The following is a 25,562-nucleotide window of genomic DNA, read 5'->3' as shown; positions in this document are numbered from 1 at the left end:
AGATATATCCTGTTAATGTGCCAGATTCAGCCTACCACTTCCCCCGTATGATTAAAGCTTCCTGAAAGAAAGCATGTTTGTTTGCAAAAAGGTTGCTGCAAGTTTCCAAACTTGAAAGCCAGGAGATGCTTCTTTCCTAATCCAGTGGTGTAAGAGCAATGGAAAAACTGAAATGAACTGATTAGCAACACACGAAAGCTTTGTGTACATGTGTAAGAGTGAAGGACGACGACAAGAGCCACAAACGATTAATCTGAACCTACAACCTTTATTGGAACGGTTAAGGTGAGCAGATTTCAGAGTCAGGAATGGGGGAAGGTGAAGGATGGTGGAGCATAATCATCAGAGAGGAAGTGAGTGGAAAAAGGAAGGAGAGCGAAAAGGTCGAGGGGAGCAAACAGAGAGTGGGCAGCGGTACTTTCTCTGTGCAGAGCCATGCAGCCAACAATATTCATGGGTCTCTGAAAGGTTTTTCACACTTGTATGAGATCTGCCAGGGATCCCCACGGGTGATCCCATCGTCGAGAGGCAGAAAGGGAGACGGCTCCCAGCGAGTGAAGCTGCAGACCTGGGCACATGACTGTAGAAATCTGGAGAAACTCACAGACGATGACAATATCAGGGATGAAATAGCATTTATTTGTGTGTTTTTAGTCCTTTTCCTTTAAAGTGAAACATTGGGAGTCCTTGCTCTTTTCTGATTTCCACTCAATTGTTTAGGCATTTTCCACTTACAAGGACAGTTGAACCTCTTGAGCTCCTTCTTTATTTATTAAGATTTTAATTGCGCATGTGATTGCAAAGGCCCTTTTGCATCTACCATGACTGTCAAAGACCCCGATAAGATTCTGGAAATACTAAGACTAACTTCCAGACATTTGTGAGTTTGGAAGAGCAAATATAAGGGGCTGGAATTTGGCAGAGATTAATTGAAGAAGGGGTTGGAAGACACATATTCTTTATGCTGCAACCCTCAGAGGTGACAATACAGAAGGGTGTTCACATTTACACATTAAAGTTCAGGCGTTGGATTAGAGATGCACCTGTCAGAATCATGCAGCGATTCTGATTTTTCACTTTTGGAAATCATGAAGTTGGCTCTGATTTCTCCTTAGGAACAACACTATTAAAGGATGACCAAATGGCACTGGAAATCTTTTGCAATTTAATCTTCCTCATGAGATTACGCTATGGTGCAATGATTTGTATTTAGGAAATAATGTAAGATGAAAGACAACCTGAAATTTCTATGACTTTGTCTGGTAATAAATGAACTGGCGTATCAAACGCAAATCTTTTTTTTTTGTTTATTGCACCAAGAATCCAGCAGGATCAGACCTGATCAAAATGACTAATTGTGTCACCAACAAGGTTTTACTATCATTTTAAAAAGAGAAATATTAATGAATTCAGATTTTAAACTATCTTAAGAATGCTATGGTAACGATTAGCATGCTTGTATTACAAAACCAGCAAAATTAGCATGTATTCCTTAGAGAATCTATCTCCTTAATCTGAGATTTCCAAATACGTTCAGCATTCCTGCTCTCTGGTGAAACTGTTGCTCTCTGACTGCCTGAATTAACCTTCTCCAGATGTCAGGGACAAGCCTGTTTATTCAAAATACCTTCTCACATATCTGTGCTTCCTCTGACTATGATTTTAAGTGCCTTAATGATGCAATATTTAGGTAGCTTTGGGTACCTCCAGATGTGACGTGTGTCCTGAACCGGAAAAATATCTGGATTTTGAAGTGTCTGTCTGGTTTCAGGCTGGTTTGACAAATTCAGGTCACCAGCCAATTCTTTTTTTCTTGGTGCATTTCTAATGAGGACAGAGGAGCTAAAACACACCACCTCAGTCTGATTAGGGCAACAACATGAAGTAAACAGGTGTGAAACCATGTTAACACACATAATTATCCCAAAGCCTTTGAAAATACCTCCATCAGTTTATCGATAATTCAATTTACACATAACTGTTTGCACAACCGAGTAAGTGCCTCCTCGGTTAAAAATAGAAATCACATTCCAGTGTCCAGAACGTTTACCGTTCTGTTGCAACATTTTGGCTCAGTTTAATCCACTTCTCAGGACTCGTCTGCAGCTGCGCCCTCTGGTATGGCAATCTGCAACACTATAAGCAAAAAAAAAAAAAAACACCCCAAAAAATGTCCATGCATGACTTTTCAGTAATATTGCCCCCTTGTTTTCCTTTCAGTATATGCATCTTCTTTATGTTTCCCTTTAATCTGCAGGTCTTACACGTCTAGTGTTAGCGTGCAGGACGCAGGCTGTGCAGTAGTTTAAATCACATTCCTTTTATAGCTATACAATCATACAACACACTGAAATCTCTCCATCATCAACAAACCTTTGGATGAACTGGTATATAGAAATATTATTTACTCGATGCAATATGCTTGTGGCAAGCCGCTACGCTATGATGAAAAACACTGAATCGGTTCACTGACATTATGGATTTCTTGGGAAAAAAGAAAAAAAATGGATTTCTTGGGGAAAAAAGAAAAAAAAAAAAGCAAGACACTCAACTTGAACCTTCCTTCCCTCTCTGATGCTCAGTGTCAGCCAACACTACCATGGAGTCTCATCTGTGGCGGCGTTGCTGTGAAGCAGTCGGTGTTGTCTGGCTGGGTGCAACAAGGAGAAAATCAGCGTCCTCACTCCCTGAAAGGCTGAGGACAGGAACAAGGGTGGATCTTTACACTGGAGAGGGGCGGTCAGTCTGTTTTAATTCTCCAACAACAACAAAAAAATGCAGGAAAAAGTGTGTCACTGTCTTTTACTTTATCCTCATACAAGAAAAATGGTTGTTTGTTGCAAAAATGTTATTATAAAGTTAATGGACGGGATAGCTCTTCAGCAGCATCTTTGATTCCAGTTCCATAGACACGATAAAACTAAGATCCCCAACTGCCCCAAAGTACACCCCCACACACGCACACGCACCCCCACGCTCATTCACACACCACCACACCTCTGTCATTTGTCCTGCTGTTCTGATTGGTCAGGGGCACTGTCTGTTGGCGGAAACAATCAGCCTGGCGTGTTGATGGTTTTCACTGTGTAATTCTGGAAAAGGGGCTGCATAAACATGCCCATCGTGCCGAACACGCAAACAAACACAAAGATCCAGAGAAAGAGGCGATCGATCACCATAGCAACATACTTCCAGTCCTCGCTCACCTGTGGATCAGATGGGAAGGGGGACGGAGCATAAGAAGGTGTGAGGAGTGGGGCAGACAGAAAGATTAATGTCAGCATTGTAGAGTGAGAAGATAAATGTGTTGCATATATAGAGCAGCATGTGCTATAATTTACAGTTTTCAGTAACTTTGTTTACATCAAAAAATAAAATATTAGTGTTCAATCTAAATTTGCAGCATAGAGAAATAGAAAAAGCAAAGAAAACAAGAAAGAAAGAAGCAAGAAAGGAAGATAAAATAAATAAATAAATAAATAAATAAATAAATAAAGAGGAAGGAGGACAGAACATTTACAGTGAAATCCCTAAATATAAATATTTCCCTTTTTTGACTTCTACAGATTGTGTAGGAACCTTCCAAAATGACAACTTGTCTAGAGGTCTGGGATTCTTTTCCTGACATATCTTTCACATCTTCAACTTTTATATACTCACCTACCACATTGCAATTTGATCCATTACATAAGTGCTCCATATTTTACTCTGTGACCTTTACACTGTACGGAAAGCGACTTCACTCTTTTCTTTTTTGACTTTTTCCTTTCGCTTTTCCCACTTCTATTACATTTCTTCACACTGAAATCCCCTCTGGGTTTATCTGCTGGCTTTAAGAACAGGATGATAAATGTGACAGCCAGCTCAACAGCCTTTGGCAAAAGCCAGAGGAAATGTTTGACCTTTCTAAAATGCAAATCTGAAATTTTAATTGCAAAAGTATTCATAACCTTTCAACTTTTTTACATTTTGTCATATTATAACACACACTTGAATGTATTAGTTTATATGACAGAGCAATCCACAATGATGCACAGAGGAAAAGACCAGGTCATGCTTTGTATTACCCTTTATGAAGTAGTATTTTGTAGAACTTCTTGCTACAATTACAGCAGCCAGTGTTTTTTATTGTCTCTACCAGCTTTGCTCATCTGGAGAGTAAAATCTTTGCACATTATTCTTTCTAAAACAGCTCAAGCTCAGACAGATGGGTTGGCGAGAGCCTCTGCACGGCAGTTTTCAAGTCTGACCACGGATTCCCAATTGGATTAAGGTTTGGACAAAACCACATTAAGACACTAAACATGCTTTGATCTAAACCTCTCCATCGTCGCTCCAGTTGTGTGTTTGGGGTTAATGCCTGCTGGAAGTGGAACCTCCCTCCCAGTCTTCTGCAGCTTCTGACATCCTTCCCAAAGAAATGCATCACAATAGCATGAAACTACCTGCACCATGATTCACCATGGGAATGGTGTGTTCAAGGGGATTTGAGGTGTTAGATTTTTCTCCACACATTTTTTTTTTTGTGAGTTTCAGTTTAGTTTCTCATCTTCTTTCACATTTGCCATGTATCTTAGATGGCTTGTGGGAAACTGCAAGTGGGGATTCTTACCTATTATTGGTCCTTGGCGCTCTTTCATAAAATCCAGGTACAAACGATTAGTAAATATTCTCATAGATTTCCCCTCCTGAGCTGTGGCTCTCTATAGTGATCAGCTAGTTTAGATTTGGAGTCCGTGGCAGTTCGTCTGTGTTTTTTATGCAACGTCAGAATATAATGTCTCCGACAGAATGACATGAATTGTACAAGGCTTTTTAAAAGCCGTATCAGTTTAGCTGCAAATTATGAGTTTCAGTTGTAAAGAGTGATCGTTTTTTTCTCTTTGTGTTCTATAAATATGGGAAGGACTCACTCAACTAGCACCTTTCTACAGAAGATGCTATTTTTTTTCGTTTGTACAACTTTGACAAATGTAGAAATGGCGCTAAAAAAGAAAACCCCAATACTGATTCATTTTGTATATGAAAACATTAGTCATTTATTAAATAAATTTACATTTGTGCGTGTTAAAAATCAGAAAAGGTTTGAGAGGCAAGAAGGCTTTATGGAGCCACTTTATCTGTTAGGTAATGTATTTACTGCTCCTGATGTGGGATGTTGCTTTGTTGCTGTGTTTAATTAGTGTCTATCAACACTAAGTAAAAAAACAGAATCCAGCGTTCTGTCGTCTCTGTCTATCGGCTCCCCTTCCTGCAGTCAGGCGCAGGGTTAATGGAGGTGAGTGGTTAATGTGAGTTGAGACTCTTTCTGGCACACAGCTCTGATGAGGTTCGACTCGAGTCGAGGAGGAGAGGAAGGTAAGAGACCCAGGAAATGGAGGACACAGAGAGGGTGCTGACATTTGAACCCTGCGATGATAACTTGAGGAGGGGAGCAAAGGAGAGAGGAAAAGCGAAGTGGGGAAAGGGAAACTGAAAAATTACACACTGGGCCAAGAGAGGAAGGATTTGAACTCAGTTTTCATGGCTACAGAAAAAAAACCCAATGTTTGTGATGGACCGAATCAGAACAAATTGTAAACTCCTGTATTCTTTTCTATATTTCCAGGTAAAAAGCAGTAAAAAAATTTTTTTTTAAAAAACACTACACCCTCACTCCTCCATCTCAGTGCCTCAGCTTTTTCCCACTTCTTTATGCACACGTCATGCTGCTGCTATTATTACATACTGCGCTGGATAGTCGCTGGGCTACGGCTGCATCATCAGATCTGTCTGCTCTGCTGCTGGTCTGTTCCAGCAACCCGTGCATTTTCAGAAGGCAGAGTTAAATGACGGAGCTGAGCAGCCACACAACATGATATGGCACTCATCTGAGCAGCTCGGGAAACCATAATGGCTGGTAATGTACTTGGATAAAAGACAATGACTCACTGCTAAGCCGATCCACACACAGCCACGAGGAGTTAAATCAGAGTAACACTCAGGCGAGCTGACAGCAACGGCAAAAACTGTCATCACAGGCCATGTGTTGGCAAAGCAATTAGCCGGAGGAAATTTGCATGGCACCAAGAAGCAGCTTATCCGAAAATCAGCTTACTCAGGAGGCGAGAGAGACAGCAAAGCTACAGGTTCTTAAAGCTGAACATAAAGAATAACGATTTTATTCATTTGAACAAATGATATAATGAAATATTTAACTTCAGTAGTCTCTTCTACAGGTTTTATGAAATATTTATGAATTATTGAGCAGATTAGGAACCTCCTGTTTATGTTGGGATGAAAATGATAATCATGCTAAAACTGTATTGATGAGGCATGGGCCACTTTAGGATGCCAACGATGTAAGAGGTCCTGAACACCAACACAGCAGTTTGCTGATATGTTTTAATTTATCCCTTATTCTCCTTCCTTGTTTTTCAGCATTTGTGCTTCGGAGTTGTTACTTTAGATTAGTCTTCTTCTTTGTTTACTGTCTATATTGGTTTCAGGTCTCTTCTCCCCTTGTCTTTCTCTCTGCTTGGTTCATATTTCGTCTTTCCGTCTTCCTGGTATCTTGCTCCTCTGCCCACCAGCTTCACATCTCTTAGTTCTCCAGCTGCCTTCATTTGCCTCTGATTCGTCCCTCTGCTTCCTTGCCACTGACTTCACTTCCTCAGTATATATCTGCTCCCTGGTTTCCTTTATTCTCCACAGAATCCTTCCATTGCACTTCTATTGTCTCCATGTCATCCCATAGCATTGCTGTTTCACCTTTTGTAAGTATTTTCCTTACCTTCCTCAAATTATTAATTCCATGACAATCCCATTTTTACTGCCTACAACCTTGATAATCTGACTTAGATTTCAGTCTCTAGATGCTGGTAGACACATTGAAAGACTCTGCAGTGAAAGATGGTTGCATCTTGGAGGTTATGGAGGAAAACCATAACCAGGTGTCAAACGTTTCTGATTTTTATGTGTAAAAAATAACCACATTGTGGTTGTAAACGTCTTACCACTCAACAACTAGTCACTGTTTGGTTCTATATTACAAAATCATAACAGCAGAAATTGATGTAAAATGTGAAAAAATGTGAAAAAGCTTTCCTTTTCATTTTCCCCACAGTGTGTTAATGACACACAGGCTGTTGTTTTAACGTTTCTTACCAACACAGTCTTTTAATGTTCGGAAACTGCAATATTTTGACGGGTGATGCTTCTCTGGTATTAAGGTTGTGAATGGTCTATCCATTGCTTTTAACCATTTTGCACAGCTGACTGACCGCTACGGATCGGGATTGGGCAAAGCAACACTTTACTGTGTAGTCCTCTCACCAACGAGAATTTGAAGTGGAATACTGGTCTGATGCAATTTTTAGGAGGGGTTAAAACAGTGATGTTTTAAATAAAAAGAAAAAGTAAAAGAAACAAAGACAATACTTGAAACTGAAAAATCCCATGCCCATTTATATTCAAAAGGATGTGGAAAACAGGTATGACAATGTAATACTTACACTCTGATCGTCATCTTCGCTCTTCATGTGGTTGGCGATGAAGCGAACTCCTTCCACTGCCTCATCAAATCCTGGACAGGCTTGAGCCAGCAAGGCCTGAGTCAAAGCCGGACCTCCAGCTGCCTGCTTCCCCCGGGGCAGGTTTCCAGAACTGCCCTCCCGACTCTCCCTCACTCTGTTCAGACCATCCATTGATCCCCCTCCGGCACCCACCAGTTCCCCTCCAAACTGTTTGACGGATGCCCGGTTCACGTAGCACGTGCAAGGGTCCCCGTCGTCCTTCCCAAAAACAGACGATGAGGTCCCCCCTCCGCTTCCACCACCGCCACCAAGCCCGAGGCCAACCATCAGGGCCGCTGGCTCCCCGCTGCGCCCACCCTCCTTCTGCTCCTGTGCTCGCCTTCGCTGGCGTAGCCGCTGGCGCTCGCTGCTGTTCCTTGGCTGTCGCATGAAGAGCAGGGCGGGAAGCTTGTTCAGGAACACCAGTTTAACCCAGGGAGGCATGGTGTGCGTGGTGGGTGAGCGGTGGTGGACGTTGAGCACACACACACTGGTAACTATGGAAAAAGTGACCAGAACCATGGTGAACATCAAGTACTTCCCCACCAGAGGAACGTCCAGTGACGTTGGTGGGACGATCTTGGAGATCAGCAGCAGGAAGACGGTGAGCGCGAGCAGCACGGAGATGCACAACGTCATCTTCTCTCCGCAGTCGGATGGCAAGTAGAAGACCAGGATGGCCAGCGAAGTGATGAGCACACAAGGTATGATGAGGTTGATGGTGTAAAATAGCGGCTTCCTGCGAATGATGAAGTCGTATGTGATGTCCACGTAGGTGGGGTCAGCCGGGTTCTCGTTTCGTCGACCCGGCAGGGCAATGATGTCCCATTCTCCGCTGGGCGTGAAGTCATCCATGCTGGCCACGTCGGCGCGAAGCACAAGATCTATTTCTGTGCGGTCGTAGGTCCAGGAACGAAACCTCAGCGTGCAGTTCTGCTGGTCGAAAGGGAAGTGCTTCACCTCAATCTTGCAGGCTGATTTGTAGATGGCTGGAGGCAACCAGAAGATGCTGCCATCATAGGACACCACCGCGTTAGAGTAGAAGGATACCTCATAGACCCCGTCAGCACTATGGGAGAGAAGACAATTCAGTTACAAGTGGGTTTGGGTAGCTTTTATATTTACACTGGTTATCTTGTCTCAGATTTAACTGCCAACACTATTCTCACTCCATATATTGTATGCATAAAAATCTTAAGTTAATAAATGTCATAGACAACATTATACCAGCTGTTGTCTACTCATAATTGCTCCACTTGACTCCTCCACTTCAAAAGAATAAAATTGTCATCATTTTTAAGTGAACTGATGCGCCGTGTTCTTTATGAAGAGCAGCACATTTCTAATTTTAAAGCAAAATACATAATAAACATAGAGAAACACTCTCAGCTGAAAATGTAAAATATTTTTTTTAGTGTGAATACATTTCACACAAGTGCCTGGGTACTTAAAGAAAAGGATACAGGTATTAAATGAATAGATGGTTCAGACAGGAAACAAAGTTCATTGATGGGATGGATTTAAAAAGATCTGCTTAAGACAAACTCTTTAGTTTGGAGTGACCTAAAAACATTTAAACTCAGATTTGGGGATAAATGTGACGCAAGAAAAGTAACCAGTAGTTATTTTCCTGTTCTGTCAAGAGTGCTAACTCAAAAATAATTCTGAATTTGCAAACAATATCTCTGATGCTGTTATACAATGAAATAATCCCTTTGCTCAAGATAGCGACAGCAGCTGAGAATTGGGGATTAGCATGCTGGCCTGGGGTACATAGGATTATCAGGATCACTTTATCCAGAGTGAGGTGGGTCAGTGATCTTTTAATCTTCACTACAGTAACGAAAGAAGAGCAGGTCACACAGATCACTGTTCTCTGATGAGCTGATTTGCAAACCATAGGCTGACACGGAGTTTCCACTACACTGAGACAAGCCGTCTGCGACATCCTAAATGTCTTCAGACACGCAAGCAAACCCTCTTCCGGCGCATGGTTTTGATGATGAATGAAATCTGATGAGGTTAGTTTCATCCACAGCAATGCAGCTCTGATGCACTGCACATCAATATGCATGATTATCAATATGCATGATTATCAATCTTTGTCCGAAAAAAGTGACAAAAGCAGTGTTTCCCTTCTTCTTCCCACATTAAGTAGATTACTCTGAGATATAGCCACAATTAAACTTGTTTAATCAATATATTATAAAAACACAAAAATACAGTGTTCACTCATAAGATCTGAGAATGTATGTACTCTTCAAGTGTCTTTGTACACTTTAATATGTTCTGGCTTTATGAAAGCCTTTACAGCACAGCTGCAGCTTAAGGTAAATATTAGACGATACAGAGCCTTAGAAAAAAATATAACAAAACATCTTCAGACATATATAGTGCCCTTGTGCAACTCCTTTGTGAAACCCATCTTTGGAGGTATTTCTCTACCAGCTTTCCACATTGAAAAACAAACTTTCTTTTTTCCCCATTTCTCTTCTTTGGACTCTATATTCGGCCCAGTCTCCAGTCTGTGGAGACTCGATTAGCTTTTCTTCCATATTTACCCTGTATTTAGCTTTTCTAGCTAGTTTCCTTGACACTGCTAAGAAACAAAACAAATAATCTCCACAGCATTATTTTACCACCTCTGTGCTTCACGGTGTTAGCTGCAGTGTCGCTTTCTAGCTACACGTTATGCTTTAACTGTAACAACTTCTTCCACATATTTACTTTGTCCCTTCATGGTTTGTAAACTGCAAACAAGACTTTCCGAATGCCCTCTCACATCAATGTCTTTCTTCTTGTTACTCTTCCTTTAAAGCCAGATTAGTGACATACACAACCAATTGATGGTTTCTCCCTACTGAGCTGTGGATTTCTGCAGCTCCTCCAGAGTAACCAAAAGCCTCTTGACTGCTTCTCTACTTTATGTTCTTCTTGCCACAACCTTATCGTTGACCTCTCCAGGGTCATCCTCACTTGTTTGTTCAACTATGCTCTCTATCAAACTTCACAGAACAGCCGTATGTAGGCTGAGACTGAACTACACAGAGATGGACTCTGAAGGCAATCGGGTGCATTGAACTTTATTTAGGGGTAACACCGAAAAGGGGCCCGAATGTTAAGCCTTCTTTTCTGAAACTTGTTACAACCTGACAATATGTGCAACGTTTTGAGGAGTGTGAATACTTTCACATGATTGTATGTGACATCTGCTGCATGTTTGTTCCTCCACAGGAAGTCAGTGTGCAGTGAAGATGATTAAATCTTTCAGACATGTCTGCGGTGGTGGAGCAGTATGGTAGCATGAGCAACAAGAGCAGATTCTAGTTGACATATTCAGTCATGTGTTGCGAGCTTCCATGTATCACCCGCTTAAAATTACTATTTAATTGCCGCTTTCACGTTAAGAATCTCATGATAGCGGCTGCATGACCCTGACCAGAGAACCGGCTTGGAACATGGTCAGAAAAAGGAAATCCACATGTCTTCACTGGGTATCTTGCAGGGCATTCATGTGTCAGTTTATCTTTTCTAAGTGAGGCCGAGAGCATGAGAGGGTGACTCACTTGTTGTAGAGGACCACGTCAGGAAGCCAGATGTGTTTTGAGGGCAGCCTGACCTTCAACATTCCATCGAACTCCTCGGGGACCCAAGTCAGCCGATAGTCCTGCCACTCCTGAGGGCCAACGGAAACAACATGCTTAGTCACTCATTTGCTAATCACACAGCAGCAAGAAGACAGCAGGGAACAGAGAATTTGCTTTTCATTTCTTACAAGTCGTTGGAAAAAATGTGCATACGCCCTGGTTTGCACACGCCTTACCAATTTTCATGTTAAAATATATTCAAATTGATGTTTGAGTGAATATCAGCAAACCTATCCTCTTTGTTAGACTATGTAAAAGACTATTCTCTGCTGTGCTGTTATTGATGTCCCAACACTGAAACCTAGGCAGTCGCTACGACACCGAGATTTGGTCCATGCTATACTGTCTGCAGCAGCCGTGAAACACTATAATCATTAGTTTGTTTGGGCTCAGTATGGCTGTCCTCGGTTTTCCGACTTTCTGATGGTGAGAAATGTATCGAGCCCTCATAGTCATTCTACGCTTGGCTACCAGTCATAAATCTGCGCCTGCTCAGGTTGCAAGCGTTTGTGTGTGTGTGTCTCTCACTATGAGGCAGACAGCACAAACTGAAATGTAGAAACCACGGGATGTTTTTTTCTCCTTGATATAAAAGTGCTTTCAACACAACAGAATATACTTTCTTGATTTGAGTCACAACGAATCATTTTTCCTCAGCATCCTCCTCTAATTCGGAGGTGCCCAAGTCCAGAAAAACAACTGTCCTGCAGCTTTTAGGTGAATCCCTTCTCCAACACACCTGAATCAAATGACTGGCTTGTTGCTAGGCCTCTGCAGAGCTGCTGCTGTGATTTGACTCAGATGTGTTCGAGGAGTAATGCATCTAAAAGTTGTAGGGTAGAAGCTCTCCATGACTGGACATACGCATCCCTGATCTAGTTTCGTTTATTAAAACAAAAAAGCCAAAAATTCTTCAGATTGCTGCAAAAATAATGTTTTGTTAATGTTATTTTGATATTGATGCAGATTTTAGCAATCATATAATATGAACACACACCGAATTTACACATTTCAAATGAAAATAAAAAAAAACTTTGAAATTGTTTGATCTGCTCTGTTCTACAGAGTCGTAGTTTATTCATCCTACTAGCAGTATTTAAAAAAATAGTGCTACAATCAGAACTGTCCTGATCAGTGTACATAAACAAACCCCCCAGCATGTCTGTCTGAAAGTAACTGCAAACAAATTTTCACAGAGCTCTGCACCCAAGTTTAATTTACTTTATCCTCAGCAGAGCGAACACAGATGGCACGCAAAACCTTCCACTGTGGACTGCTGGGTGGAGAGCAGATCCACTTTGCGACACACAAAGTGGATCAGGATGGACTGCACAGACGAAGACATGACGTAGCGCTCTACAGCATCTACCACTTCATTTGTAAACGTACAGTTAAGAAGTATTTTGTTTCTCAAATGATGACTTAATTTATTGAAAGAACTAACATTATATATCTAGAGCAACCTGGCTCCACTGCACTATGCTGTATGGGTAAGATGACTGAATCTCATTATAGAGAAAGGTTTAATCATTGTTACTTTGCACCATATTCAGTAGCAATGAAGTTCTTCACAGTTTAAAATCTCAAATAACTTGTTTGCCTTTGTTGTTTTTACTGCTAATCTCACGGTGAGGCTTTATTTGCATGTCCCATGTTTGGTGAGGTGGCTGGATGTGATGAGGCGTGTGAAGTCTCACCTGGGTCAGCCAGACATTGGTGGTCATCACCTGCTCTCTTTCATGCTGAAAGACAACACAAAATCACATTTAAACAATGAACCCATTGTCATCCTTCTGTGATTGAGGGAGCTTTTCAAATTGTGTGCAAAGGTTTTTTTTTTTAGGTTTTCCTCCAGTGAACCAGACATTTTTGTAATCTTTTAAGGTGTTTTTGTTTAACAGTTTCCCAAACTTTCTGAATTATATGCTTTCAATTTAGGGGAAAAGAATACATGAGGAGCTTGAATAATTATGTTAGATTCATTATAGCATATTTAGCAGACCTCTTGCTACAAAAAAGCAAAGAACCAGCAGATGACCTAAGAGATGCATTATGCCACTTGAGTAAAATTCTTAAGTCTGAGTGTTAGAAGCACCAAAAGTTCGGAGATAAAAAAAAAAGTCTCAAGAAAACTTAATCAAGACCATTTTAAAAGCGTTAGAGTTCAGCTGTCAAGAAATTAAGATGACTCAAGATTTTGCACACCTGTATCCTCGCATGTTTATGCTTTTAGACAACTCTGTGCAGTTTTTAGTCAAAAAACATCTGGGTCTAACTCTGTACAGTATGTTAAGGATTAGAAAGGCCTTCACCTTCCTCACATTGAGACATGGCGGTGGCTGCATTCTGGTGTGGGGACAGGTGAGCTCATGGGAAGATGGATGAAGCTAAATACAGAGAAATTTTTAAAGAAAACCTGACACAATCTGATCTGTTAGAAGGCCCTGAGGTTAAACAAAAATGTACACCACACTTTTCAGGGTTTTGTGTAGAAGGAAACGCTTTCATTTAGTCATGTATCATCAGCACTGCTTGGTTTTAGTCCTGACAATATGTGCATGATTATCAGTCTTTGTCAGAAAAAAGTGACAAAAGCAGTGTTTCCCTTCTTCTTCCCACATTAAGTAGATTACTTGTGTTTCATTTCCCCAAGGAAATGAAACACAACCTGTGCATGTAACTCTACAAAACGTAGGACACACTGAGACAAAGTCACACTGATACTCACCACACTGATGAGTTGGGCCAACGACACCATCAGCTGCACGGTAACCAGCTCAGAGCCATTAGTGGCGGGTCGGATCAGCTTGTTGTAATGTGCCGGGTTTAGGAGATGCTCCACCAGCCGCTCCTCTGTGTCTGCCCCGAGGCCAACTGCAATGAGAGCACGCCATCGTCATCAAAGAAAGCTGCACCCATCTGTGTGTCTCTCAGCGTTTTCCTTTTCCAAGATATTTCTCATGCTGGAATATGTTACAAGCATGCGGAGCAGAAAATCAGCTGTGCTGCCGAGTTTCTCTGTTTAGCCCATGCTCTCGCTGCCAGCATTCGGAGCTTCATGGCTGCACATGTTCACTGAGAGAGCAAAGATTTTAGCATGGCGTTACGGATCGCTGCCAGCTCGAGCGTGTCGGTACGGCTCGGTGGAGACTTCTTACAAGATCTGACATCATAAGAATGAGTCAACCGGTCTGACTGTCTCTATCGCTGTCCATCCTGTCTCTATCGCTCTCCTAGTTGCCTCGACTCTGTCTCCATCTATTCCTGTACGGTGGTGAACGTCTCCCCAACTGCCAACTCTGGTTTAGCTTTGGGATTTTTGTCACTCCATCCCTCCCTTCTGTCTGCCATCCCTCCATCTGCAGCTGCGAGAGGTCAAATTTAAACAGAGCTGTCAGACAAACGCTCACAAATGATGAGGGCTGTTTTGTTTTTTTGAGTCAGGACACAATGAATAGGAGAAACAACTGTTGTGTCTTTCCTTCTTCCTCTGTGATTCCGTCCTTTTTTCATTCCCTGCCTGTTTGGCATCTGCTCGCTGCACATTACCTCACACGTTCCTATCGAAGATAAACACAGGCTGCTCGCTGTGAACTCAGCATATTCACACATGCTCTTTTCCAGATAACTAAGAGTGCATCGTGTTGATGGCAAAATGCTATCTGCAAAGGCTTCTGGGGTTGGATGCTTTTATTTTGATGTTTATTATTATTAGCTTTATTATTTCTCATTTCATTCATTTGGTAGGGATAAGTATATACATTTTATATGTAGCAGACTTGGCAAATTTGCAATGACGATCCCTAGAAGGGCCTTCGCATAAATAGTTATTAAAACACACAATGTTTCATATTTTAATGCTTTCATTGTTGTATAACTTTTTTTATTCTCTTTGTTTTATTTAGAATCTGCTGTTGTTACAAGTGGCTATCAGTTATTAATCAAAAAGTGACATGTAAATGTATGTAAATAGCATTTTCATGCAAAAATAATGAGGTAATAATTAGTCTGGCTGCGGTGGACTTCAGGTAAGACACTGACTACATTTTTGTTCGCCACACAAGTCAAATTTAAATCAAATCAGACATTATTTGTAAAACACTTATCATTCGGATGACGAGTGTATGTACAAACATTAGATTAAGACTTTTGACCAGATAAAAAACCCAAAAACAAAACATCGAATAAATAAACTTTACATGACGTAGAACTGAAGAAAACACATGGAAATAAGTGACACAAATGAAAATATGTAAAGTGGACAGCAGCGATCAAAGCAAAATTAACCATGCAAACCAAATGAGCAAATGGACAACTTGAGATAAACCTAAATGAACTAAAAGACAGAAACAGAAACTAAAACCTCCTCATCTGTCTCCCTGCCCTCCCCTGCTGTACTCCTATGTTCACTGAGCTGGAATGATGGCCTCTGTCTGTAGATCAATGACCACTCTCTTCATTCTCCGCCAACATGCAACTCCTCCCTCTCTCCTTTCTCTCTCTACAGTGTTTTTTTTTTTACCCCTAATCTTTCCATCACTGGAGTCAGCCCACTTCTTGATCTCTCACTGAGCTGATAGTCTCCCTCCCTGCCTTCCCTTCATGCTATCTCCATCTTGCTGTCAGTGACAGCCGCTGTCCGTTTATTAGCTCTTCCTTCAGTGATCCACTGTCATCAATACAGCTCCTGTCAGTAGCTGCTTGTAGCACTAACGTTGCTTATTGTGCATGAATGTCGGCTAGGCTCTTTTATATGAGCCTGTTTGTCTGCATATGATCAGGGGGGAAATAAGCATGACTGTCTGTGTCTGAACTATATGAGTTATGTATATTACTCCCAGAAGCTCAAGGCAATAACTTAAAAGAATGAGAGACAGGAAGCAAATGCAGTTCACTTAAACAAAGATGGAAGCAGAGAGGTTCACATCTCAGTAAGCTCATATTTGCTAAAGGTAGTGTTGTCCTCAATGTGGAGCAGTAAGATTTATATTCATATTTAATATTTTTCAGGGAAAAACGTGTGTTGTGTTGAACATAATGGTAGGATGTGTGTGATTCTAATAGTTTGAAAAATGCCAGCAAAAAGATTTTCATGGAGTAAGAACAAAAAAACATGTCTGTTTGTTATTGTATGCTACCTTCAATTTGTTTGAAATAGATTTTAGCGATGGAGAATATAAAGATCAAAGTTTAAATCTCAGTTCAGTTTCAAAGTGTTGAGGTGAAACACCAGAGTCAGCAGGATGAGTTTTTTTTTTTTAAAAAAGCAGATGTACCCAGTGATGAAAAACCTGCTTGAAAGTCCAGAATAAGTGCTGAATAAATTTTCTTTGTTCTAAAATAAAAAGGCTTACTGTACAAAACAAAACTGCTTTCTCACTGTTCCTCCAAATGGCTTGGACAGTGTTATGAATATTTACATCCTTATAGATTTACTTTTTTGAGATACTTTAATGGTTCCGATCATCAAACAAATTACGATCAGATGTGATAATTTGAGAATAAAATCTTGTTTTTAAATAATAGGTTTATTTACTGCAGGAGGGGGGAAAAGGTATTCACATCAACCTGGCCACATGTAATAAATGTTTTAAACAAAAACAGCCATGAAGCATTTGTAATTTTTTTGCATTTTTCAATTTTAGCCTCCTCTTCTTTGCAGAATTGTTTTGATTCAGCTAAATTAAAGGTGTTTTTGAACAAGAATAGTCTGTTTAAGGTCATGCCACAACATCCTAATCGGATTTACGGCTAGACTTTGACCAGGCCACTCCAAAGTTTATTTTTTATTATTATTATAATTATTTGAGCCATTTGGATGTGGACTTGCTGGTGTGATGTGAACCAATGTCCTGCTGCATGACACTGAGCTCAAGGTCACAAACCGATGGTTTATGGATTATCTCTCAGGGTTTTCAGCAATAGAGCAAAATTCACAGTTCCATCAATATCCACTGATGTTGTTCTTTCCACTTTCAAAAAGAAAGAGACTTGTGTTGTCATTCCTGTTGGTCAGTCTCTTTTCTTTCGGCAATCATGACTGTGTAAGAACGCCTGCGTGGGTCGTTGCACTCTTGGAGTAATTTAGGTAGTCTGGCTACTCCTCTGAAGGTTTCCCACTGTTACATGTTTTTTTTATATTTCCAAATACTTAATGTCACGATTGTTCACTAAAGTGAACCTTAGAAACCTTAGAAATAGCTTTGTAGCATTTTTCTGATATGCTGCTTTTTGATGTATTTTGCCCATGTACTGTTAAAGGGGTGATAAGACGTACTTTCCATTCACATCATGCCATTTTAATTACTTGGGTTACATTTGAAGTGTTATTTAACTTTTAGCTTCGATACTTCATGGTTTAAGCTTCACGTGGGCTCAAGATGAGAGTCCAGACTAATATTTTATGGCTCCAGCACCGAGAGCCAAACAGAGAGTCTTTTATCTACGAAACAAGGGTGCAAAAAATGTCTGTACGCTCTGACCCGGTCGCCATCATGTTATCTATGTGGCTCTTCTCATGTGTTTATTAAAGCTTCTGCTCTTTCTCTGTCTGCATGCAAAACGCTGACCCTGAGAGGTTGTAATGCTGCTCGTCACTCAAGTTGTATTCTGGTTGTTTTCAAGTGCAAATATTGCAAACTTAATGTGACACGATGAATTTTTCAGCAGGGCTCCCCATTAGAGCGCGGAGCAACGGAAGTGACACACCAGAGGGCGCGTGCAAACCCAGACGCCTACCTCAAAGATCCGGTGAATCAGACGAGACGGTTGCATCATGACTACGTAAGTCTGGGTTTTACTAATCTTTGTGTTGAGATGGATTCATTTGATTGGATCTAAACCAGATTGTACAGACACAACAAAGGGAAATGTGTTGAGAAAGTGAATCAAAGACTATTTACAGTGATAATCTCTATTTATACATTCAACTCGTACATACAAAAAAGGTTGAGTGAGGAAAACGGTTTCTTGTTCCTTTCTGTGGACTGCCAAAGAGGCTTTTTGGCTGAGATGTTTGAAGCTGAACTATTCTTAAATGAATAAAAGAGATTGATCGCCTGACAACACCCAATTTGGCTCTGTAGTGGCCAGAGAACAGATATATTAATATTGATTCACCATCTTGCTTCCACATCACAGCACTCAGAAACAAAGTCATCCCACGTTGGACTAACTGGAAGCAGAAGCTATATGGTCTTACTAAACTCCGCAGGCAGGAAGAGCACAGCCTGAGCTATAACTGCGTCTACACTACTGCAGATGGCTGTTGGTTCAATGCACTTCCTTCCACTTAGTCTGAAGTTACCTTTTTATAGAAGCATAAACAGTTCAAACTCTTGTATTGCTGCATTCATGAGGCCATCTTAAGCCAGCCCTTGTTACAATGAGTTGGTAGTGAATAACTTTTCATGAAGATTTCTCAATATCCTACTGAGAAATACTCAGTAGGATATTGCAAAAAATAAAAACAGAATATGGAGGAGATTTTAGCATGAACCCTTAAACAATTTGGGAATAAAAACTGTAAATATGCAAATGCATAAGGGCTACATTTTATTAAGACAGTTAATTTAAAATAACAAACCTGAGAAGCATTTACAAATGTACTAAGTTTCAGCAATGGGGAGGAGTAACATATTTCTTTAAATCTTAAAGTGTGACAGCCTTCTGCAAGCTGTGTTTATAATAAGAACTTTTATTTTTTATGTTCACCTATTCTTATGAAGTGCAAAAATAGTCAAAACTAATGATTATTAAATATTAATTTCTTGGTATTTTTGAATTTGACACCAATATTTAAGTTAAAACTTAGAAGCAACAGACATTTTTTTTCACTAAATACTACACTTTTTTCTTTCTACTCTTTCAGACTATCTGCACAGGTAGAGCTTGCACACAGCTGCTAAACAGACATACCCCTCGCAACTATCCGACTGCAGTTTTAAAAAGCACTACTTTAGTAAGAGTGATCGGCGGTGATTCTGTTTTATTTGAAAGCAAACGAAACATTAAACAGCCTTCTTTCAGCCAGCTGAGCAGCAGTGTGCAGCTACAAGCAGGGGAGGGGCAACCCTATGCTTCTCTTTGCTACATTAAGGTCAGGAAAAATCCAATAACGTCTTTAAATTCAGTTAATCATCAAATGCCAAGTAATGATTACAATGCCAGTAAAAAGTTATCAATTATAAAGTACTTTTTCTGTTATGTGTCATCAACCACTGGCTCTTCTGCTTGGGGTACAAATACTCCTGGATCTATGAGACAGCATCATTTCTTATAGCCTGCACCATATTCTAGTGATACAATAGGATTAAACTCACAGAGACACGGAGTCTCATTTTATTGCAATTTAGTAAGCAACGCATACCACCACACATCTGAGCCGCTTTCATTCATCAGACTTTAACAGAATAAAAGGCCTCCTCCAGACACTCCATCAAGAAAATGGCTTTCTTTGCCATCAGATCTGTTTGTTCACGAAAGTAATTAAGTTCACGGTTTGAGCGACGCTACAGCTGTGAATCACTGGGATGAATCAGAACAAATTCAAAGTGCACCGCTTCACCTGAAACTGCATCAGCAGCAACACAAGGTGAATCTGAAGCTGAAAGGTCTGCTCTAAAAGGCCTGTAAATCTTGCTGCATGTGCAGAGTGCATTAGTACGGTGTTTTATTTGTGAGAGAAGCTCAGTGGTTTGATGATTGGCCTATAGCTTTCAAACAGCAGGGCTTATTTCAAGGATTGCAATAAAATACATCCCTTATTATGCCGCTCTTGGCAGCTATTATTATGTGCTATCATTTGGATACGTATAAATCTGAGACTGATGATGTGTGTACATAAGAAGGCGGGAAAAGGAAAAGCAAGAGGGGGCAAAGTGCGGGACATGATTCAAGTTAAGAGTTTGGAGTCAGTCCTATTTAATAACTCATGCTCTCTGGAAACTGCTTTATTCTGTGTTTCTTTTATCTTATCCTCTGAGCCAGTAGCTACAATTAATCATCGAGAAGAAGCTAGAAAAGATGGAAAAATCTTGCCTCAGTGTGAGCCCTCATTTTCCTAAATATACACCGACCAGGTCAAAAGTAAAGCTCCTAACTTACAAATATATCTAATCTGCCTTTCCTACTTCTTTTTTTAGTAAACCTTCTTTGCTTTCATAATCTGCAGGGCCATGAATTCAAGCGTTAACATTCTCCGGTACAAATCCAACCCCCTTTTGGGCACTTTCACAGCGTTCTCTAATCGTGAATCCTCCTGGCTAATCTGATCCTATAGCTGCTGTTTCCTCGAGAAAAATAAAGGGAGAAGAAATAAGCAAGCTAACGGCAGAAAGTGGTAGGCTGTTAGGGAAAAAAGGGACCAAAGGGTGTCATGTTCAAGTGGAGAAGAGACACAGACAAGACAGCCTGAACAATGAAGCAGGAATGTGCAGCTAAACTTCCTACCGCGTTACAAAGCAGAAAATAAGGACGACAGAAACAGCCTCACACTGTGCTCCCCACTCAGTAACTCCTGCATCAGGTCAACTCAGCACCACAACTGTTTTTATTATGCATGGCCTGCTGGGGAAATGACAAGAGACATCCTCCTCACACCAGCGGATGGCTGCATCGTCTCTGCAGTGTCTGTGACAGGTGCTGAAATGTCCTTGAGCATCCTTGCACGCACAGTCACTGCTTTCACTAAGGCTTCCGTAGACAACAACTGATCTAAGTTGCACTCCCAGAGTTTGTGTTTTACAACGACAGGGCAGAGAAAAAGATCCTTTTTTGTCAAACTTGCATTTATCAGATGATCAAATACATTTGAATGTCAAACAAGAACAATTTGAAAACTTAAGTTAAAAACTGCATTTTTCATTTACTCATTTAGGAAGGAAAAAGGTTCCAAATCAACCTGACCCTAAGTTGTAATTGGCCTAATTGGCCTTGTGATCTAAAGCTGAAGCACATTCAGTTCAATGTGGCTGAATTAAAACATTTTTTCAAAGAAGAGACTGCCGCAATTCGCCCATTGTGGTGTAAAAGTTTCACTGCTTGTAATTGAATTACTGCTGGTTGGTACAACTAGTTTTAGATTTAGTGGGAAATTACTATTCAGACAGGACCAGATTGGTTTGACTACCTTTTTCACTTAATTGATGAAACCAAAAAAATCTGTAGGGGAAAAATAATTCTCCCCAACAGTGAATGTGCATCTTCTCACTTTGTAGTGGGAAAAAAATAAACTGCGTTATTCTAAGCTCACGCTGTGAGCCTGTCTAATTGCATGATCATTCAAATATGTGTCTGAGCGTTAGTGTGTGGACAAAGTTAATGGTCCCTGAGGCTTTTGCTAATCAGATTTTCTCCCTTAAGGCAAGACGACTCATTAGTAGCCCAGCGCTTCTCAGGCTCCTTCAAGTGAAGTTTCACAATGGCTGCATTTTCTCCATCAGGTCAAATGCCCCTGTGTTTAACAGGGCTGGTCAGAAACTGTGACTCAGTTTTGTTTTAGGTCTTTATGTTTTATCTTTGATGAAATTGTTGCATCTGCAATGCTACAGCCACAGTACCAGATATATTAAATTGTGCCCACTCTGACCTGTTGCTGCACACTATCAGTTAGGTAGCAGATTTTCTGCAATTAAATTTAATTAAAGCAATTAAATTATGTTGTACATTTTTGTTTTAAATGTTTGTGTAAGCACCATTATTTATTCAAGTTTATCATACAAGAATCACAATTATTACTATGAATTAATAATTTAAATAATTAAACTAAAAAAAAATCAACTTTGTGTGAGGATCTACAGTATATTACAGCATACCACGAGTTTCAAATATGGTAAAAATAAAAATAAATAAAAAATCAGTCAGATGTTTGTATGGATTGAAATCCTTTAATGGAGATGCCAGAGTGGATGGAGTTATTTCCAGTCACTCTTTCAAATTTTTTCCCCTTACTGCACCTACTGCTGTGCACTGCCGGTCAGCTGTTTAAAAGAAAACGAATACCACTTCCTTGGCCTTAAGGAAAGGACAGCCACAAACTGGAAACTAAGAGTGTTGGCAAACATTGTTATTCATATAACACTGTTTTAAAAATATAGCTGGCAAGCTATGAGCAGCATGTCTGACCATGTGAGCAGACAGCCTGACTAATCTTATAGTCTGTGCAATGAGCACATTTATTTGAAAACAGTTACCTAATGTAGTGGGTGTTTATCCTACATTTTTTATTCTTTTATATAAATCAAGACAACAATAGCTACATCTAATAAATAATATTTTACTGTCAGAATTTTTATTAAAATCTTTATGTTAATACAACAAAACTATCCAAATTTGATTATGAAAACCAGGACATGCCTTAAGTTAATGCTTACTTCACTTACAAGTTCAGAAGGGGATGCATTAGAATAGAAATAAAATGTCTACATCCTAACTGGCATAGTTGTATTTTTAAATCTGCCACCAACGATTAAAAGTGTGACAGTAAACACATTGTTTAAAGACACGGTCTTGTGTTACATGTGTGATCACATCTGAGTTTACTGGGATAAACCTGGGCATTGTGTGTATGCACTGAGAAAGAAGGAGTGTCATATGGCAGCTTTTCTGTGTGAAGGCTCTCATATGGGGAGTCTTCACACAGTCTGTGTGAAGTTTGAATGTTATGCTTGAGCATTCATTGGTTTTTGTTATGCACTTCCTGCTACTCTTATTGCACATTACAAAAATATGCTTGTTAGGTGACGTGGAGATCCTAGATTACACTTAGGTTTGTGTGGATGGATGGATGGATGGATGGATGGATGGATGGATGGATGGATGGATGGATGGATGGATGGATGGATGGATGGATGGATGGATGGATGGATGGATGGATGGATGGATGGATGGATGGATGGATGGATGGATGGATGGATGGATGGATGGATGGATGGATGGATGGATGGACAATCTGAGCTGTCCTCTGCTGTGTCTCTACTGAGGCTATTGTAATTCAGCCAGCTGATGTCAGATGGGGAACATTTGAGCAGACAGCAGATGTAAGCAGAGAGAAATAAGGGTAAATGTCATCCACAAACACACTGAGACTACAGACAATTGTGTAAAAGATGTCTTGTAACGAGCCAATGTATTGACTTTACACCTTTACAGTACGCCTTGCTTTTACCAGGTTGGACCCCCTTCTGCTTGTAGAGAACCTTAATTATTTTAGCAGCTTTCAGTTCCCTATTGGCATGACAGCGTTACACAGAGGCAGAAAATTTATGCCTGGGAAGCAAAGCCTGCACATCCATGATGTGAATCTACCAAAGATGCTCCACTGGGCTGAGATCTGGGGAATACAGTAAACTCACTGTCGTGCTCACAAAACTTAACTGAAATGATTTGAGCTTTGTGATGTGGTGCATTTGTTAAAGGGATGCACTGTGGTCAAAACGGGCTGAACATGATCAGCTGCCATACTCAGGTAAGCTGAAGTGTTTAAACAATGTTCAATTATTATCAAGAGGCTCAAAGTGTGCAAAAATATATTCTTCACACCATTACTCCACCACCAGTCTGAGCCGTTGATGGAAGGCAGGATAGATCCATGATTTTATCCTGTTTACACCAAATTATGCAACGATGAAACTGATACACAGACCAGGCAACATTTTTTGCAGTCAGTCTGTGTGAATTGCAATCTCTGTGTCCCATTCTGTGGTCTTCTGCCACTACAGCCCAGCTGCTTCAAGGTACCGCGTGTGCTACGAGAATGGCTTAGCTGGAACGATATGTTTCCATTATCTTGATTTTCTCTGAACGTAGGTGTCATTTAAACGACATATTTCCTCTTTAGACCTTTATTCCTCTTTATACTGTCCTCTATAAACTATAGAGGATGTTAAGTGTGAAAACCCAGAGCAAATTCTGAAATACTCAGCCAATCTGGCACCGACTCCACATTGAAAGTCGCCTCAATCCCCTTTCTTCCTCAAACTGGTGTTTCAGCAAACCACATCCACATGTCTGAGTTGCTCCCATGTGACTGATGGATTCACAACGTGCTAACAAGCACCTGAACAGGTGTACATGATGAGAGTATGCACCCAGAGTGTGCCTTCCATAAAACCAGGAGGAAGACATATTTTCCAGTGGATGAATGATAAGTAATTTGTCCTTGGCAGACAGGGTGTGGAAGCTGTTTTAGCTCCATGCCTCTCATTAACCTACCCACTCAAATCAAGACCTCAGTGTTAATGAGTGAGAGGGAAAGAGACACAGAGAGGTGAGTGATGACACAATTTCTTTCACTCAAACTCCCTTTAACATTCATGTGCACTGCTTCAGCTGGATCCAGTATCTTTTATAGAAAAAATTTAGATTATCTGCTACTTAGAGTACAGACATTGTATTTAACACAACAGGCTTAACTGCTGTTCCAAAAATATAAAGAAACAAAAAAAAATTACTTTCTTTAAAAAAAAAACATGAAAAAGCACGACTTTCATTATAATAAGTCTGTAAAAACGTATTATATAACAAACAAAACGGCACAATGGTGTGCATTTGCTGGATTGCGCTCAGATATGGAGTGTGAGGATTATTTCTCTACATCATCGCGCTCGCTGCTGTTACAGGAAAGATGGTGACACGGCAATGAAAGAGTCGTTTTCTCCACCTGCCTCCTCTCCAACATCACACCGCTCATGTTTGTTTATTTTTAGGCTCGCTCCATCTTTACTTCCAGGATTCCCCACCATGGCCAAAAGCGTCGAGGGTTTTTATGGCTTGACAAGGTGATTATTGTCGCACAGGCGCATCGATGAACGCAGGCAATGGATGGAGAAAGTACTCACCTCCCACAATGGCGAAGCAAGCCAGCAGCAGCCGCGGCGGCAGCAGCTGCCAGCGGTGCATCATCGTGCGCGCTTTGAGCCCGGAAAGGTGTTCACCCGGATGGAGAGGCCACTCCAAGCGCACCCCGCAGTGTTGCTCCCCCACCTCCTCACGGCTCCGAACCTCCTCTTCACTCTCTACCTGACATGGTGACGTCTCTCCGGGGGTATCTGCTCCTTTCCTTCCACGCCTGTCAGGGAGGGAATTTAAAAAACCAGAAATGTGTTCTCGGTGAAGCCAGGTGAGCTGTGCGCTGGGCTGTGGGGTGCGGGTGCTGCTGCTGCTGCTGCTGACCGCGCCGAACGCCGCTTAGAGATGCGACGCTCTGGACAGGCGGGGGCGGGGCGCCGGGCACCATGGAGCAGCAGGGAGGGGAGGATGCACCTCAGAGCTCCACATCAGCCAGCCATGCCAGCGTCTTTGCTCACTCATCTCCATATAATATTAAGCACTGGCAGGCACGAACAGAATGTCCAATATTGAC

General features: G+C 40.9%; 1 protein-coding gene across 1 annotated transcript; it reads right to left on the bottom strand.

Annotated features, from left to right (window-relative positions):
- Positions 1-124: 124 nt before the first annotated feature.
- chrnb2 (cholinergic receptor nicotinic beta 2 subunit) lies at positions 125-25,562 on the bottom strand. Its single transcript, XM_005809121.2, has 6 exons — positions 25,039-25,562; positions 13,929-14,074; positions 12,898-12,942; positions 11,120-11,229; positions 7,494-8,622; positions 125-3,206 (listed from the first exon to the last, which is right to left on the bottom strand). The coding sequence occupies exons 1-6, from the start codon at positions 25,100-25,102 to the stop codon at positions 3,057-3,059; spliced, it is 1,644 nt and encodes a 547-aa protein (XP_005809178.1). The 5' UTR covers positions 25,103-25,562; the 3' UTR covers positions 125-3,056.

Source organism: Xiphophorus maculatus, chromosome 3, assembly GCF_002775205.1.
Source record: "Xiphophorus maculatus strain JP 163 A chromosome 3, X_maculatus-5.0-male, whole genome shotgun sequence".
NCBI classification, from domain to species: Eukaryota; Metazoa; Chordata; class Actinopteri; order Cyprinodontiformes; family Poeciliidae; genus Xiphophorus; species Xiphophorus maculatus.
The sequence above is the reverse complement of the archived record's forward strand: the minus strand, read 5'-3'. Positions and strand labels throughout refer to the sequence as shown.

Coding starts and splice junctions, on each gene's coding strand:
- chrnb2 (XM_005809121.2), bottom strand. CDS start 25,102: ATGATGCACCGCTGGCAGCTGCTGCCGCCGCGGCTGCTGCTGGCTTGC. Junction 14,075..25,038: donor TTGCTTCGCCATTGTGGGAG/GTGAGTACTTTC, acceptor CTCTCATTGCAG/TTGGCCTCGGGGCAGACACA. Junction 3,207..7,493: donor GCGAAGATGACGATCAGAGT/GTAAGTATTACA, acceptor TCTGATCCACAG/GTGAGCGAGGACTGGAAGTA.